At 52.6% G+C, this 17,248-nt stretch overlaps 1 protein-coding gene across 4 annotated transcripts in view; it reads left to right on the top strand.

Annotated features, from left to right (window-relative positions):
- The window catches only part of CMIP (c-Maf inducing protein), a 231,320-nt gene that overhangs the window by 148,597 nt on the left and 65,475 nt on the right, over positions 1–17,248 (top strand). For 3 of the 4 annotated variants that reach the window (XM_038538199.1, XM_038538202.1, XM_038538203.1), the window contains exon 3: positions 5,902–5,952. In XM_038538199.1, coding sequence (XP_038394127.1) covers positions 5,902–5,952 — 51 coding nt within the window. Of the gene's footprint in view, positions 1–4,526; positions 4,600–5,901; positions 5,953–17,248 lie in introns of all 4 variants that reach the window. The other variant, XM_038538200.1, reaches the window with a different exon arrangement.

Genomic DNA, 17,248 nt, shown 5'->3' with positions numbered 1-17,248 from the left:
TGTACATCTGTCTGTCCACCCATCTATCCCTCCAGACTCCAGACAAAGGCGCTCTGCTTCTGTTGAACGTCCATCCATCCATGTATCCATCTGGTCATTGATTCGACAAGTCAGCCAGTCTTTCACTTAACAACATCTCTCTCTATGGCTTTTGTGGACACCATGGTGAATAAGTCACACATGGTCCCTGACCTCACAGAGCTCATAGCCTTGACAGAAAGAACAGCAATTGAGATGAGCAATTGCAGGGCAGTGTAGTTCTGTTAGGCGAGGCAGCATCACCTGGTGTGGTCAGGGATGGCGAGGGGAAAGCATTTCAGGTGAGACCTGAAGGGTGAGTAGTTCAGCAGGCAGTGAGTGAGAGGGTGAAGGCACAGTGTCCCTGGTAGGATGATGTTCTGTGTGAAAGCCAGATGAAAAGCAAGGCCGGCCAGGTCATGCTAGATCGTGCTACAGTGACAAGTAGCCCCAACTTCCAAGTGGCTCAAAACAACAAGGGATTATTTCTCACTCAGGCTACACATCCATCGTGGGTCGGCTGGGAGCACTGCTGACGGAGCCAGCGCCATCGGGAATGTTTCTGGTTACCATGACAAGGGCAAAGGGCCCTGCTAAATACAGCACCAGCTCCCAAGAGCTTCCACTGGAAGTGACACAGGTCACATCAGCTCATGCTTCATTGGCCAGGGCAGGCCCCATGGCCACGAGTCCCTACCGCATGCTGGGAAGAGAGCTGGCACCTTTGGGGAGTGGACACCGATGACACCGCAGCAAGTCCAGGACTTGGCTTGCTCATCAGAAGAGTGGCAGGAAGGGATAGGTTGGGCTGGCTCAGGTTGAGTCCTTAACCTGTTATCCGTGGTGTATTCCAAAACTACCTACACACCGTGTGCGTTTACCTGCATGTGTGTGTGGTATACAGATGTGCACTTGGCTGTGATTCTACAGCTTTTTTTCCATCTCTCAAAGGGCTTCAGGTTTCTATAAATCCCCCCCAAAACTGAGAACTCCTGGACTGGGTCAGATCCTTGAAATCCCTTTGAACCTTCGATTCAAAGAGCCTCATTACAATGGATGGACACTGTCTTCCTGCAAAGTGTAGCCAGCCTGGGGGGCAGAGGGGCGACTGTGGCCACCCCTCCTCCCCCTCTTGCTGGGTAACGATGAGCCCAGCAGGTGGGCTGGGAGACATTTGCTGCCTCTGCAAAGTTCGTGGGAACTTCGTGACACCAGCCTCACCCGGGAGGTGGCAGTTAACCCGCCCAGACTCTGCCTCCTTTCCCGATCCTGTGGGTGGGACTGATAAACCACAGAGGTGGGGATGGGGCTCAGAGAGTGGCGGGAAGGAGTGCCAGGAAGTTGAGGAGGCAGGGTGGCCCCGACCAAGGCTCTGGGGGAGGCAAGGGGTTTCGAGATCAGAGAAGAAGGGGGCCAGTGGCTTGTGTCAGACGAGGCCGTGAGGGTGATGGTGAGGTTGAGGCAAGGCTGGGTCAGCTCCCAGGTGGGTGGCACGGCCTTCCCGCCTGCTCTGAGCCTCCGTTCCTCACCTCAGAGTGATGTGTACAAAGTATTGTGCTCAATGCCTGGTGGGTCACATCAGCCGGCATTACTTCCTGTGGGATCTTGCTTCATACCCGTGCCTCAGAGAGGCAGGCTTCCCAAGCCTGAACTACAGACAGGGAGGTCCAGAGTCACACAGCTGTTTTCAGCTGGGATCTACAGACTGCTGTGCTGAACCCAAACCAGCCTTCTTCCCAGAATACGACACTGACTTCCTCCCGTTGAAACACTCATAGGAGGATGGATATGGCCGGGCAGCTGGGTTGTAATAGCAGGGGGGTTCACATTCTCCCACATGAGCAAGCACTGGGAATGTGTAGGGTGTTCCTCCTGGAAGGATAGGCTGTAAGCGGAGGTGACCAGGGCAGGTGAGATGGAGTTGTGTCCCTGAAGACACCTTCCTCCCCATCCAGACCATGAGGCCACTGTGAAAGGCAGTACATAGTGAACCCAACTGAGACCTGAAGATGAGGTCCCAGTTGGGACCTGCCAGGGCAGGAGAAGACGTCTCCGCATCTATTCCCGCTCCACAGCAAGCTGGCCACTTTGAGGTCTGGGCAGAGCCAGGCTGCCTGTGAGGGATGTCAGGAGGGCTCGAGGTATAACCAGGAGAAGCTGCAGCTCTGGGAGCTGGCTGGCTCCTTTGGGAGGAAAAATTGCAGAGAAAGTTCTGTGGAACATCCATTTTTGAGAAGGAAGAAGCGTCCAATGGTGCCATGCAGATCAATCAGGATTCCCAGATGGAAGCAGCCAAAATGGACTCAGGCAGTCTCCAGTAAAAGAGGAATATGCTTGAAGGATTGATGGGAGCCTGGAGAACAGGCTTGGGAAACGGACTGGAGCTGAGGCAGGTGGTGGGACCATATCCTAGCCTTCAAGGCACCTGCCCAGGAAGACACTGCTCTGCCTCATAATGAATTCTTTCCTCCTTCATCCTGACATTAACTTTGCTCAAGACCCCCGAGTCCTGGGCAGGAGCTCCAGACTGATATAGCCTAGATCACCTGCTCACACTCAACCAAGAGAGGGGCCGGGCCCCCTTAAAGATCCCTGACGGGCTTGCATGGTGGGGAGGGCCCCAGAATGGGACACACTGCACCAGGTCATGAGGGAGTCAGGTCTGTGTTGGATTTGGTTGCCAAGGCAAAGGAAGGGAGTCACCGTCTACCACTCACTACCACTGGTCTGCTTTCCGGTCTCTCTTGCTTTGTGTGTTCATTCTTGCTTGTGCAACTAGCCCTAATGGTACCAGGCACTGCTAATCAGCACTGAGGATTTGGGAATAAAAGTCTGCCCTCAAGGAGCTCACAGCCCCCTCATTCATTTGTTCATTCATTCATTCAGCAAGTGTCACTTGGTCACGCAGGTGGTAGTCACACACAGGCACGTGTTTCCGGAGCATCACGCTGGAGCCAGTGAGCACAAACAGGGAAACGTGCCTTCTTCCCCTGTCCTTCCTCCTGCTCCTGTCTCTTCCTTCTTGTCCTCACTTGGTCTTTCAGTCCAGCCAGTGACACCTTATGGGCACTGCCTGGGCCCAGTGCACACCCACAGAACCAGTAGAACAGCCCACATCGGCCCTAGACCAATGTGGCCAGACTTCCCATACTCATTTCCTACTGCTGCTGTGACAAACTGCCAACAAGGTAGCAGTTAAAACAACACATATGTATTATTTGTTTGCAGTTTTAGAGTCACGGGTCCCACTGGGCTAGAATCAAGGTGTCAGCAGGGCTAGTTCCTTCTGGAAGCTCATGGGACAATGGATTTTACAACTTCAGAGACTGCCTGTGCCCCTTGGCTTATGGCCATGTCACTCCAGCCTCTGCTCCGTCTCTGACTCTCTGACCTCCTGCGTCCCTCTTGTGAGGACCCTTTGATGACTTTGACTCATCCACATAATGCAGAATAACCTCCTCATCTCAGGGTCCTTAATTCACTGAAATCTACGAAGCCCCTTTGCATATTCACAAGGCTTAGCATGTGGACAGTCTGAGGGTCCTGTATTTGGCCCAGCATGCCTGCCCCATTCTCTGGCCCACGTGGTGTGCTAAAAAGCACACACTGGGTTTGTGCTGGGGCCAGCTCATCCCAGCTTGTACCAGCTCCTGAGAGCCAGTCCTACACCCGTCTTCCCAATCGTGGTCCAGGGACGTCCCTGCTGGTGGCACAGAATCCTCCAAGGTGGGACTATTCACAGCACAGAAGGTGGCATGTGCTGTGATCAGGGCCTTTTTTTATTCTGGAAAGCCTGTTGTTCCACATTTATCAACACACCACTGGCTGTGGCCGCATGGATACTGATCACTGCTGTTTGTAGAGCATCTGCACGTGCCAGGCCCTGAGCTAAGTAAGCATTTTACAGGAATTATCTCATTGTTTGGGATCTTTGCATTGGTCTCCCTAAGCATGGGATGTATTTTATCATCCTAATGAACAAGAACTGTCATAAGACCACAGAGCTAGGTCAGCGCTGATAGGAGGTGACTCAGCCACAGACTCTCGGGGTGCTGCCGGTCCCGTGGCAGACTCTGCTTTGGCCTCCACTTCCTCGGTCAGGTGGCACAGGCTCTGCATCTTTAGAGAACTGGAACCCAGGGCTGTTGGACACTCAGTCACTGCGGAGGTCCCTAAATCACACAGAAGGTATCCCCAGGCCTGTTCCCCACTCGGGGCAGAGATAGATGCAAACTTGCTTTGCATCCATGGGCTGGTATCAGCCTCTTTGAGATTTGGAATGAGTCCCTGAACTTGCCCACAGGAGCCTGATAACCCTCTGCACTGGCCACTGAGCGGATTCATTTCATATTCAAGCCTAGAGATTTCCCCAAACTCTGCCCTGGGAGAGTGGTTGAGCTTCACCAACACTTTGGGTGGGGTACTTGGATCCCCTGGGTCCCCTGGGCAGAGGGTAACCCCTGAAATTGTAACCACTTGTACATGCTTGTTTGTGTGTGTCTGTATAGGTTGGGTCCATGGAAGCTGGACTCTCATGCTTGGAAAGAGGCTCCGACCTTTATCAGTCCCTGGACCGACAAGGTCAGGGTAAACTTGGGGCAGAGGGCCGTGGGGCTGTGGGGTCAGGCAAGAACAGACACTGTGGGACACTTGGGTGGCTCAGTGGTTGAGCATCTATCTGCCTTTGACTCAGGGCATAATTCCCAGACTCTGGGATCGAGTCCCACATCAGGCTTCCTGCATGAAGCCTGTTTCTGCCTCTGCCTATGTCTCTCTCTCTCTCTCTCTTTTTCTCTCATGAATAAATAAAGTCTTAAAAATAAAAAAAAAAAAAGCAGACAGGCGTGACAATGCTGACAGTACCAGCTTCCCAGGGTAGACTTGCGAGGACTGAACAAACCAGCATGGACCCTCGTGCTGTGTCTGGCACACAATAAATGTGCCATAAATACTGCAGTTGCCACCAAGAGCAGTGAGTGAGAGCAGCGGCAGCGTCACGCAGGAGAGTTGGCTGGACCTTCCCTGGGCCCTGATGTGTTCGAGATGAATTGATGACAGTGGTGATGGCAGTGATGACTGCATTTCTGGTGGCCACCTACTGTGTGCTGGGCCTGGTTCTTTCTGCTCCACGGGAATCATTCCCAGTCCTCACAACACTCTTGCAAGGTCAGGGTTAATCGCCCCATTTTACAGATGAGAAAACCCAAGCCAAGTTGCCAAGGTCTGTGAACTAGGGTGGTGTGGATCTGGGAAGGTTTTGCTCCCTGTGTGGTGGTGATTTTTAATTCAGGTCTGCCTGAGTTCAAGACTGGATGCTTTCTTCCCTGCCTTTCTGCAGCTGGCAAGAGGTTAAACCCACAAGCTCTGAAGCCAGCCTGCCTGCTGTGAACACACTAGTTGATGTGAGATCTTGGAGCCTCGGTTTTCCCTTTGTGAAACGGACATAGGGCTGTTGTGAGGGCTGATGACAGAGTATGTGAATAACAAGTGCCAGGTACCTGGAGCAGTGCCTGGTGGGAAAGAGGCACCTGAACCGGTCCCACCCCATTGTCCCACCACCATGCCTGCTTCCTTTCCTCCCAGCCCCTCCCATGATCCTAAATAAGCCAAGATCTGTGTACAGTGAGCACTCTTCCAGCCACCAGTGTCCAGAGTCACTCCTACCTAGCAAAACACGCACACAGTGGAATGATGTCTCATTTCAGGAAAAGTCCCCCTGGTTGTCACTTCTGTTTTGTACCCAAAAGGTTCCACTGGGCAGATCCCTGTGTCAGGGCTGCAGAGCAGACCCCGCTGGGCAGAGCAGGCTGGGACCCCGGTACTGTGCTCTAAAATGCTGCAAACTGGTGACTAGACCTTGCTGTCCTGTTCTTGTCGTTGCAGGCTGCCAACAGCTACCTTCGAGACCAGTGGTTTCATTCTCTGCAGTGGAAGGTAAGTCCTGACTCAGTTTCTGATTGAAGGCGGACGCCTCTGTTTTGGGCAGCCTCCTGGCTCAAAACTAATCTGTTACCTGGAGGTGTAAAGGTGGACATCCCTTGCCTTCCAGACGGCTTAGCCGAGGAGCCTTGCCCCATCGTGGAATGGGTTGTGTAAATCCCCTTCTGTCTCTGATGCTCGGGGCCTTTCTCCTTGCTATGGCATTCCTGCCCCATTGGCCGCTGACTTTGCTCATGAGCTTTGCAGCCTTTGCCACTTCCCAAAGGATCATAGAAGCATTTGCTCTCAGAAGAGGGGCTTTATTAGGGGGCCGGGTGAGGCAGGGCTTGAGGTCTCAAGATGCTGGGTTGAAAGTAACTTCTGAAGGTTGCTTCAAACAACCAACATTCTTCCATAATTTCCACTTCCTCTCAATTACCTGGTTCTTTGGCCTAATTTTCCAGTTCAGCCTCCTCATAGGATCGTCCACAGCCTTTTAGCATGTCAGGAAATGAGTTCTCTGCTGGTCACTGTCAAGACCCAGGGGCCAGATCTACTGAGAAAGATCCTCCCAGCCCCCAGGGAATCCACGTTCTGCCCCAGGGTGTGGACTGTGTGGTCAGCCTCTCTTTAGGCCCCGCCTCCCTGGCCCTCCCGCCCTCTGATCTTTTAGTTTAGAACAAGCTGTGACAGTCCTGTGGCCTCACAGGGCCAGCAGGGCATGGCTGGAATGACCAGTGCATGTCCTGAGCTGTCATTGTTACAGTTAGCTGGAGAGCTGTGGAGCGTGAGCAGCTGGCTGTACGCAGGGTATAAGGCCTCATGCCATGTTGGGCTGAGCCGGGGAACACTCGGAATTCCTCCCGTGCCTCCAAGGGACTCTGGTCACAGCCAGCCCCAGGACGGAAATACAACCCCAGAAAGTGACATTCCTAGCCCCAAAGAGGGCACCCCTCCCTTCTCCCCTGACAGCTGCAGGTCCTCTCACTTTGTGCCCGTGTGGCAGTCTCGGAAGCTCACCAGAAGTCTCCACGTTGGAGCTGCAGAGGGAAAGGACTAGAATTTATTGAGCACCTACTGTATGCCAGGAACCTGAAGCTGGGCCCATCACGGCCACTTCATCCTCGCCCCAGCCTGGTAAAGCTGGTTATTGTCACTGCTCCCATTTTCTGCACAGGAAAGGTGAGGCAAGGCTGTAGCCCAGCTCCCATAGCTTGTCAGGGCTGGAAGCAGGGTTCAAACCTAGGTCTCCCTCATGCCCACAGGTTTCTGAATGCAGGCAGAAGGCAGCAGGTGGCAGCCAAGAAGGCCCGGTGGCACATTTCTGCCCACAGAGTCAGCAGGAGCCACTGAGAGCTCAGTTTCCCCAGTGCGATTATTCCTCGTCCCTGAAGCCTGGCTCTCCGCGGCCCTCTGTGGCCCTACGCGTCCCCAGACAGGCAGGGCTTACGTCAGGACCTTCTGAGGGCCGTCTGGGAGTCAAATGCCAGAGCAGTCCAGGGGCAGGGAAGATATGGTTGGGGGCTCCGATGGAAGGGGCCATCTCATCGCCATAGACCCCAGCCGCTTGGCTCCTCCCCTTTCTGTTCTCCGAAGGTGTTTTCCCAGTGAGTGGCAAGTAGGTAATCGCCTTGCTTCCTCTGCTCAGGAAGGGGCAGGAAGTACTTGGAGACATCCTGCCTCCTTGACAGGCGGGGGAAAGGCCTCATTGCAAAGAGGGCCAAGACCAATGTCAAGGGAGAGGTTGGCTGTCTTGGGTGGTATTCCACAAAGCTCGGTCGTGCCCGGTCTGCTTGTTCTTCATCTGTTGTCTGCAGCCTATGGGAACCCCTGAAAGGCAAGGCTTGGGGAATTCGGGAATGGTGTGCAGCTAGCAGGGATGACCAAGAAGGTGGACAGAGGAGGCTGAATTTTAGAAGACGGACGGGCTAGAAAGATGATTTGAAAGTGACAGTCTTGGGACGCCTGGGTAGCTCAGTGGTTGAGCATCTGCCTTTGGCTCAGGACATGATCCTGGAGACCCAGGATCGAGTCCCGCATCAGGCTCCTTGCATGGAGCCTGCTTCTTCCTCTGCCTGTGTCTCTGCGTCTCTCTCTGCCTCTCTCTGTGTTTCTCATGAATAAACAAATAAAATCTTAAAAAAAAAACAACATAGTGATAAACATACAAATTTAATCATCAAGTATTGTGGATTGAACGAGTACAGAATTGGGGATCCCTGCTTCTCGCAGTTTTCAGGAAGACCTGGATATCTACACTTAATTTTGGTGCCATTTGGTTTCTTTATGGTTGTTAAATTTAAAAAACAACCCTCCCCCCCCCCCCCCCCCCGCTGCCAAAACAAAACAAAACAAAACAAAACAAAGAAAAGCATCCAGGAAACCCGAGTCAGAGCTTCATGGAACTGGCAAATGCCTGGCAGTGTATGGCCCTTTTGCCAAAGGGTAGGTGGTGGCCTTTGTTCCCACAATATAAGTTTTCACTTGTGTCTTGTCAGGTATAAAACTGGCAGATTTCCCCCTTTAACAACTGACATCACCCCACCCCACCCCACCCCACCCCACCCCACCCCACAATAATTTAGGTAGGCTGCCACCAGGTGGCAGCGGTATCTTAGTGTCAGCAACTTGGTTTCGGTTTTGATGAGACTGGAGGAGGCATGTTTTCCTTCCTTTTTAAAATGGCGAGGACATCTAAGGTGTTTTGGAGGCATGTCCAGCTCGCAAAATGAACTGAGAGACCTGGAATCAAATTCTGGTTCTCTGGCTTACTCTTAGGGTCTGCATAGATTCTGGCAAGTGTTCATTAATTGAGATGCAGTTACACCATACCAGGCAGGGCTGTGCACTTTCCTGTCCCTTGTCATTAAACAAATGAGGGAACCAAGGCTCAGAAAGGTCTAATGACTTACCCTAGCCACACAGCAGATTTTAGTACAGATCTATGGGGCTGCCCTGCCTCCTACTTGATCCAGCTGTACCTGATTCTGAGCTCTGAACTCTTCAGCCCGCTTAGGATCAGACCTTCTGCCTCTCCTGATACAGCCTCTCTTTTCACTATATTTATAACCAACCTTCTTGGCTTTCTTCTCTTCCTCTTTTCAGTGTCTTTGTCAAAATTCTTGCAACCTCAGCTTGATTTTTAAAATATTATAAATATTGTTTTTGTCACTGTTCCCCTACACTGTGTGTGTGCAAACTATAGCTGCCATGCACATGGAGAACCCATTCTTTTATTTGTAAAGAATGTTGCCTATTAAATACTACATCCCCATTGGTTTAGTTTTTACTGAGTTGTACTGGTATCTCTGGGGCATTCTCAACAGAGAATTGCTCCTGGGGGAGCCAGATTGGTTCTTTGGGGCCTAAAAAATATTAAGGTAGTACACTAGTGTACGTGGCCCTCCAAAGTTCAACCCCATTCATCAAAATCTTATTTTTTTAGTATTTAATTTCAAAGGGAGGAAGGGAAATAGGAGGGCACTGCCTTCAAAGGCTCCAGGGGGAGGGGGACCAAAGATAACTAGAAAAAGACTGGGAAATGCTCAGTCCGCCCCAGGTGATGTTGTGGGACAAGACAGTGTAAATAGGACATCTGTGTGATATCCTTGCCGCCTCCGCTCTGTCCCAGCAGTCCCGTTGTTCAGTGGCCTCAGAGCTAGGCCTCTGCCTTCTCATGCTGTCACCGTCCACTTGGGGAGTTTCCTTGGCCCAGACTCTGTTCGGAGCATTGTCTTATCTCTATGGAAAGTCCATTATTGATGCTTGCATGTGAGGAAATCCAAGTCACCGGCCCGAGTTCCCAAGACCACTCCCCAGAAGGGGAGTGGGGTTTGACCCACAGCCCATCTCCCAGATTCCCTTTCCTGCTCCCCACCCCTGCCCCCCAGCAGCTCCACTCTTTCTCTCGGCCTCCTGCCTTTGGCCAGCACTGTTCAGGGAGATCTTTCTCGCAGGAGGACTGGACAGTGAGCATCTCCAGTCCCTGGAAGGAGGGTGGGATGGGGTTTACTCTGGGCAGTGGGACAGCAGTGCTAATGCTCCCAGGATCCTCTGGAGCAGAGCATGCTGTCCTGAGGGCTCCCTGGAGAGGCCAGTCCTGTTTGGTTTGGGTGGTTTGGCCCCTGAGGCCAATCCCTAGGGGTGTGGAAGCATAAACAGTTGTACTGAGTTAATGAAGCCTCATTTCAGAGTCAGAAATGCACCTTGCAGGCCAGGTCGTATGGAGACAGGCATGTCTGTGTGTGCAGGACTGGGAAGGGACAGACCTGCTTACCTGCACAAGGCCATGAGGGGACAGCCCTGTCCCTGTGTGCAAGGCACGTGAGGGCACAATGTGCATTTATGGAGCTGCGAGGAGACTGGCCTGTTTCTGTGTCCCAGGTTTTTTTTGTTTGTTTGTTTGTTTGTTTGTTTGTTTTAAGATTTTATTTATTTATTCACGAGAGTCACAGAGAGTGAGGCAGAGACACAGGCAGAGGGAGAAGCAGGCTCCCTGCAGGGAGCCCGATGTGGACTCAATCCGATCCGGGTCTCCAGGCTGAGCCATCCGGGCTGCCCTGTGTCCCAGGTTTTGAGGCAAGACGCCTAGCTGTCCACAGCTGTGAGGGTCAGGCCTGTCGGGTGGACAAGCACCCAGCTGGGAGGAGACATGCTCCCCCATGAGGGAGCCCCAAGAAGCAAGATACATGTTTTTACATAGCTGGTGCTTCTGGTGCCTCCAGCTCTGAAAAACAGCCTTTTCACTTCCTGAGAGGGGTTCCATTGTAGGCCGTGGCACAGAAGTCTTGAAAACCAAGATGGTTTTATCCCCAAGGGGAAGTTGCATTACTAAGAACAGTCCCTGAGGTCTGTCCCAAATGCTGGGGGCGGAGAAGCAGACTCTGTGTGAGAGGAGAAGCTGACCTGTTTTCCTGTCCCAAAGCTGCGGGACAGAGGAATGCCCTGGGCTCTGGCAAAATCCCAGCTCAGGTGTGTGTCCTCTGGCATTCTGCTCTGGCCAGGCTGCCTCCTGTCCCCAGGCAGGTTTCACCACTGCCTTGTGGTCACCCCTTCTCCGGCTCTGTCCCTCTTCTATACAGCAGGAGAGTGGAAAGGAATGTGGGATGCATGTGCCTGTGTGAGTGAATGAGTGTGTGTATGTATGTATGTGTGTGTGTGAGAGAGAGAGATAGAGAGAGACAGAGAGAGAGAATGTTGCATATGAGGGGTCACCATGTCAGGAGTGCATTGGGTATAGAGCGTGTTCATTTGGGCCTTAGTTTTCTCCTCTGTCAAACGGGGGTGATCCAGAACCTTGCTCACTGGGTCGTTGTGAGGTGGGAGTCTCTGCTGCATGTGAGGCAGTTAGAAGGGGGCTGGCAGGCATGGCTGTATGAGAGCATCACAGGCACTCCCATCTGTGTGGTTCAGTGCCCCCCCCCCCCCAACCCCTGCACTGCCCCTGCAAGGCATGTTTTAGTATGGGGGATGAGTAGAAAGTATCCTCAGGAGGGCCCTACCTGTAGTGGGTGGCTGGTTGACCATTCCTTAAAGGCTTTTGAGCACTGCTGTGCCTGGCAACTCATACACATTCACTCCCTTAGTCCTTTCATGGTCCTGCCAGGTCTTCACTACTCCATCTCCTAGATGAGGGGCCAAGGACATTGCCAAGAACAGCCAGATCCTAATGATGTCACAGTGGAGCTTCCACGTTGGGCCCTGGCTGAATCTGACATGAGGGTGGCCCATCCTATGCTTGGAGCCCCCACCGAGGCACAGCCACCACCATCAGGGTCCTCAGTGTGCAAGTGAAGACTGCGGCTAGAAACCTAGTCCCTTCCCTTATTGGGGACTTGTGAGGGCTGGACCCCCACCCTACTTCCACACGGTGAGGGGGGATGGTCCAGCTGCTGCCCAGATTCCCAGGCAGCCAGGTCAGAGGGACAAAGGGCCCTAGAGCCGATGCCCCTTCCCTAGAGGGAAGCTCAGGGGGAAGAGTGGACCCCACAGTAGGTACCATCCCCTGCCCCAGCTCTGACTTTCCTCCTAGAGCTACTTCCCTCTTCCTTCTTGGGTCTTTCTTCCTAGGGAAGAGCCACTTCCGGTCCTGCATCTGTGGCCCAGACACCTTCCAGAGCTACAAACCCTCCCAGCCTGTGTATTCCGAGTGTTCATCCAGCTCCCCCTACCCATCCCACCCCGCAGCAAAGGCAACAGGTGGCCATCGTCACCCCTTTGAACCCTCATGAACCCGAGGAGAAGCCTGTCTCCCTGTTTCCCATTTCACAGATGTGGAGAGCAAGGCTGATAGGTTAAACCCCTTGCTCAGGGTCAGTCAGCTGGAGTGTAGACAGAACTCTGAGTCCAGAACCTGGGGTGGGTCTGGACCACCGGGACCGCGGTGCACGCGCTGGACAGTGAGCTGACACTGCCTGGCCATCTCCCGTCTCCTTTCTGTTCTGGTGTCTGGAGTGTGCAGGGCCTCAGTGTTTCTGTTTTGCGCAACATTTCATGAGAGCTTTACATTTTTCTCTTGGTCTCGCAGACGTCAGCACAAGGATTATGGGAATTAGCCTCTGACTTGGCAGTCCCATTTCTCATGGGTAAGGGCTGATTGCCCTACCCTGTCCTGTGTGCCCTAGGACCACCATCTGGCACCTGTCCTGGGCCCAGAAGGTCAAGCTCAGGACCAGCCCACCTCCACATCTGCCCCAAACATGCTGTATCCCCAGTGTCCTCAGACACCAGCATTGAGGCTCTGCGTGCCCAGACCCAGCCTTGCTCCTGGATTCCCATTGCCCTGGGCCACTGCTCTCCTGTGTGGCTCCTGGCTGGGCTGGCCGATTCAGGCCAGGATGTCCCTTTGTCTAGAGGGAGGGCAGTGACCCCTGCTCACCCGCCTCTGCCCCCACCACCCTACTCTCTCTCCTTCCGCTTGCTCCCTCCATCCTGTTTATAACCGCCTTGAAAACACCTTTATAACTGCATGAAGGGCAAAGTCCATGCGCTCCTGCCAGCTCCCACCCCACCTCAGATTCCTCTCTGGTTGCAAAAGTCCTTGCGAACCTCGGCTACCTTAGTGCGGATGCTTTGGTAGCTGTGGCTGGGTGCACAGCACAGACCGGCCTGCTAGCTTCAGCACGGCATTGCCACCGAAACCTTTCGACGTGTTCAGGCCAACATGCATGAGCTTCCTAATGGCTACATAACATCTGTGTGGAGGTTGTGGCCTGAGTTACCACACGACTCGCTGTGGTTCAGGCTGTTCCGGTTTCCTCAATTACGGATAATGCGCTCATGCCTTTCCCCTGAAACTAAGCTTCCACTTCTTTGGAGCTACTTTTGTAAGGCACATTTCCAGAACTGTGGTTATAGTTCTGGAAGAGAAGGGGTATTTTTTGTGGCTCTTACCACATTTGCCAATATGCTTGCAAAGGAATAATTTCTGCAGTGCCTAAAGGTGAGAGCTTGGGGCTGAACTGCCTGGGTTCAAATCCCAGTGCCACCACTCACTGGTGGTATGACCCTGGACTACTTAGTTTGCTCTCTCAGCCTGCTTTTCCTCCTACAAAAAGTGGGGCTCACAATAAGACCAAGCTCATTAGGTTCTTGTAAGGATTCAATGGGTCGGTAGCAATAAAGAACTTAGAAGAGCACCTACCATGTGAGTAAGCATTAGATTAATGTTGATTATTCTTACTCTGTCTCCTTTATGTAGAAGGGTCCTGGCAGATGGCTCCAGAAGAAGGTGGCATTTGTAAGGCACTGCCATCAGCCCTTAGGGGGCCCATGACAGGCTTCACTGGTCAGTCACTGTGCTGCTTTCCCCTAAGGCAGAACTCTGCTCAGCAGAGCTCCTGCTGGCTGGCCTGAGCTGATGGAGGGAGCAGAAGCTTCCATCCCCCCTGCTCTGTGACCTTCTGGACCATTAGTACATCGAGCGTTGCTAGGATCTACACCTAGTCATGTTGGCTCTGGCCTGTGCTGCTTTGGAGCTTGTTCATGGGAGTAGTTGAGCTTCCAGACTGATGCCCTGGGTCTGGTTCTCCTCTGCTTGGGAAAGGCACGAGTGTGACTTGCCTCCCTCCAAGAAAGGAGGTAAAACAGGTGGGAAAGGATGGGCAGCAGTTGGCCTCAGACCTCTTCTGGGCCTATGCATACATTTGCTTCATGCCTTTCCAGGTCAGAAAGGCCTGAATTCCATCCAGATTCATTTGTGGCCCTGGGTCAGAGACGGCTTTGTGACTTCTTAACAGGGAGTCCTAGGGACTTGGTAGAGATGGTAAAAGGGGCAGCCTTCCCAAGAAGCAGGGCTGGGGTAGGAACCTCAGCTGAGGGACAGCGTGGTGGAGCAGAGGCCCTCACAGGCCGCTTCTCTGGCACCCGTGTTACATGGAGCTGAATGGAGGCCTCCAGGGCTCAAGTGGCCGGCTCCCAGGAGGACACAGTCTCCAGACACAGCCGCCACCACTCGTGCCCTTCACCAGGCCATCGGGGCCCTATAAGTAATAACAAGGGTGGCCTCGGGGATTGAAACTAACAAGTGGCAGAGGGCTGGGTAGCTCTGGGGAGAAGATCTCATGCCCTGTGGGCTTTCTTTACAGGAGACAGAACGATAGTTAGGTACCTCCTAATATCAGGAGCTGTGCTGGGGGCTTGTGTGTGTGTGTGTACACTCCTGAAATCTTCCCCAGGTTTGATTAGGCCCATCTCAGAGGAGGAGCTAAAAGTGGAATAGGTTTGTCCACAGTTACACAGCTAGAACCAGGGTCTGAATCAGGGCAGTTGGTTTCCAAGCCTAGCGTCCTCCTCCTCCCAGCAGGAGATGGCACCACCATGAACCTGGAGAGGGTGGGGGCATGAGCTCAGCAGCCCCGTCTCTGAACCCAATGAGGCAGAGGGGTGCCTGGCAAGCGTGAGGCCCTTGCAGAGTGTCTCCACTATCCCTGACCAGAGTTCTCTGGCATAGACATGGGACAGTTTGGTCTTGCTAAATAAATGTTCCATTGAAAGAATACATACAGAAAGGTACACAGATCAAAAGAGTATGCTGGATAAATTCTCCCAAGTTCTTAGAGAATTGACTTGAGTAACCAGTCACCCAGATTGAGAAACAGCAGCTGCCTCCCAGGCATCTCCTGGGCCCCCAAACCCCTCTGCTTCCCCGACCACCACCACAGAAGACCACTGTCCTATCTTCTGTTGACACAGATTGGTTTTGCATCCCCCTTTAGTTGCCCCAAAGTTTTCCAAAGTGGTCATACCAGCTTACCCACCTGCCAGCAATGTCTGAGAGCCCTCAGGCACAAGACACTTAAAGATTATATTTATTAAGGCTTTTTTTTTAAGATTTTATTTATTTATTTATGAGAGACACACACGCACACACACACACACACACACACACAGAGAGAGAGAGAGAGAGAGAGAGAGAGAGAGAGAGAGAGAGAGAGGCAGAGACACAGGCAGAGGGAGAAGCAGGCTCCCTGCATGGAGCCTGACGTAGGACTCGATCCCGGGTCTCCAGGATCTGGCCCTGGGCTGAAGGCGGCACTAAACCGCTGAGCCACCCCAGCTGTCCTATTAAGGCTTTTTTGATACTAAAAAGAACAGGGATCCCTGGGTGGCTCAGCGGTTTAGAGTCGCAGGATCAAGTCCCGTGTCGAGCTTCCTACGTTACACGGAGCCTGCTTGTGTCTCTGCCTCTTTCTCACTCTGTGTCTCATGAATACATAAGAAAACTTATATAATAATAATAAAGAAGATACTAAAAAGAACAAAAATATCTAAAAAAAAAATTCCCACTGCCCATAAACCTTAAGTTAATACATTTTAAGTTAAAATAAAAGAAGCTAAGAATTACATGTAACAAAATGCACACATTTTGACTGTTGGGTGTAGTGAGTTTGGGCTGTTGTATTCACACGAATAGCCACCATCCAAATTCCTGTCACCCCAGAAGATTCCCTCATGCCCCTTGTTCCCCCAGATGACCTCTGGCAACATTTAAGGAGAATGAAAGCCGTGGGTACACATGGCAGTTCTCGAAGGCACAGGAAGGTGTAAGAGGAGCTGTCTCCTCCCCATGCCCGATATCCCAAGGCAGTCCTGTGAGCCTCTCATAGGGGCTTTCAGAAGGTTCTGTGCATATTCCTCTTTAAACACCACATAGCCCATGTTACCCACACTATTCCCTTCCTTGCTTCTTTACCCTTTCATTGCATATCATGGTGATCTCTCTGTAGCAGCACATACAGATCCCCTTCATCCCTTTTTTGGTTTTATAGTATTCTGTTCAAGCAAGGGCCAAACTTAGGGACTTTAGATCTTTGAGTAAAACACTGTTGTATAGATGAGGAACCAGAGTTTGCGACAGTGGATGGGGTGGGGGAGCATGTGTTGAGCACCTACTGTCTACAGGCCAGAAGCAGTGAGAGGTGCTTCTTGCTATGTGACCCTCAGCCCTCAAGACACCCCCAGCTGTCCCCAGTTGGTAGGTCCAGAACCTGAGCTGAGGGGTGGGGGTGAGTATAAGGACCTGCCCCAGGCCACAGAGCAGGAAATGGAAGAGCTGGGTTTGCACCACCTCTCCGGGACCCCAAGCCTTTCCCTGTCTCCTCCTGCCCCAAGAAGGGCTTCCCTAGCCCCCACCAGAAGGCTGGCCTTGGGCTCTGGCCATCCAGATCCAGGACCCCCCCACGCCTTGTGCAGGAAGGTCTTCCCTGGGCCTCTGGAATGGCACATGACAGCCAGATCTCCAAATGGCCGAGAAAGAAGTGCATTCGTGGGTTGTTTTTTTTTTCCCCCAGACAAGGAAGGGGGGACCAGAGCTTTGGTGTGTCATCCCACGCACGCTTTGATGGGGGTTGATGAGTCACTGAACCATACAAGGAAGTTTTTTCACGTAAATGGTTTGCGGGTGAACTTGTTTTCTGCCCTTTAAGGCAGATTTTTTTTCTCTTTCTTTTTCTTTAAAGAAGAGCTTTTAAAACAGAAATGTGAGGCAACATCTTGACTAGCAAGACCTTTTGTTCTCCAGCATCTGCAGTGGGTCCCTTGAGCAGCTGGGTGGTGGGCAGTGAGCCCCTGAGAGGCGGGGCCGTGGCGGGTGGTCGGGCCCCCAAGGGGAGGGTGGCCTGCTATTCTGCTCGCCTCTGAGGCTCCTACCCAACTGTTGGCTCTGTTGGCTCGGAGACGAGGCCAAACAGACACGGAAAAGAGCAGCACCTGTCCCCACAGAGGAATCAAGGCCTCTCCTCACCTGATGATTATAAAATACCCAGCGGGGCAGCCAGCTCAACTCTCTGGGTGGAAAGGTTCTGGAGAAAGG

The sequence above is a fragment of the Canis lupus genome, chromosome 5, assembly GCF_011100685.1.
Source record: "Canis lupus familiaris isolate Mischka breed German Shepherd chromosome 5, alternate assembly UU_Cfam_GSD_1.0, whole genome shotgun sequence".
Classification (NCBI taxonomy): domain Eukaryota; kingdom Metazoa; phylum Chordata; class Mammalia; order Carnivora; family Canidae; genus Canis; species Canis lupus.
This window is presented reverse-complemented; position numbering and strand designations above follow the sequence as displayed.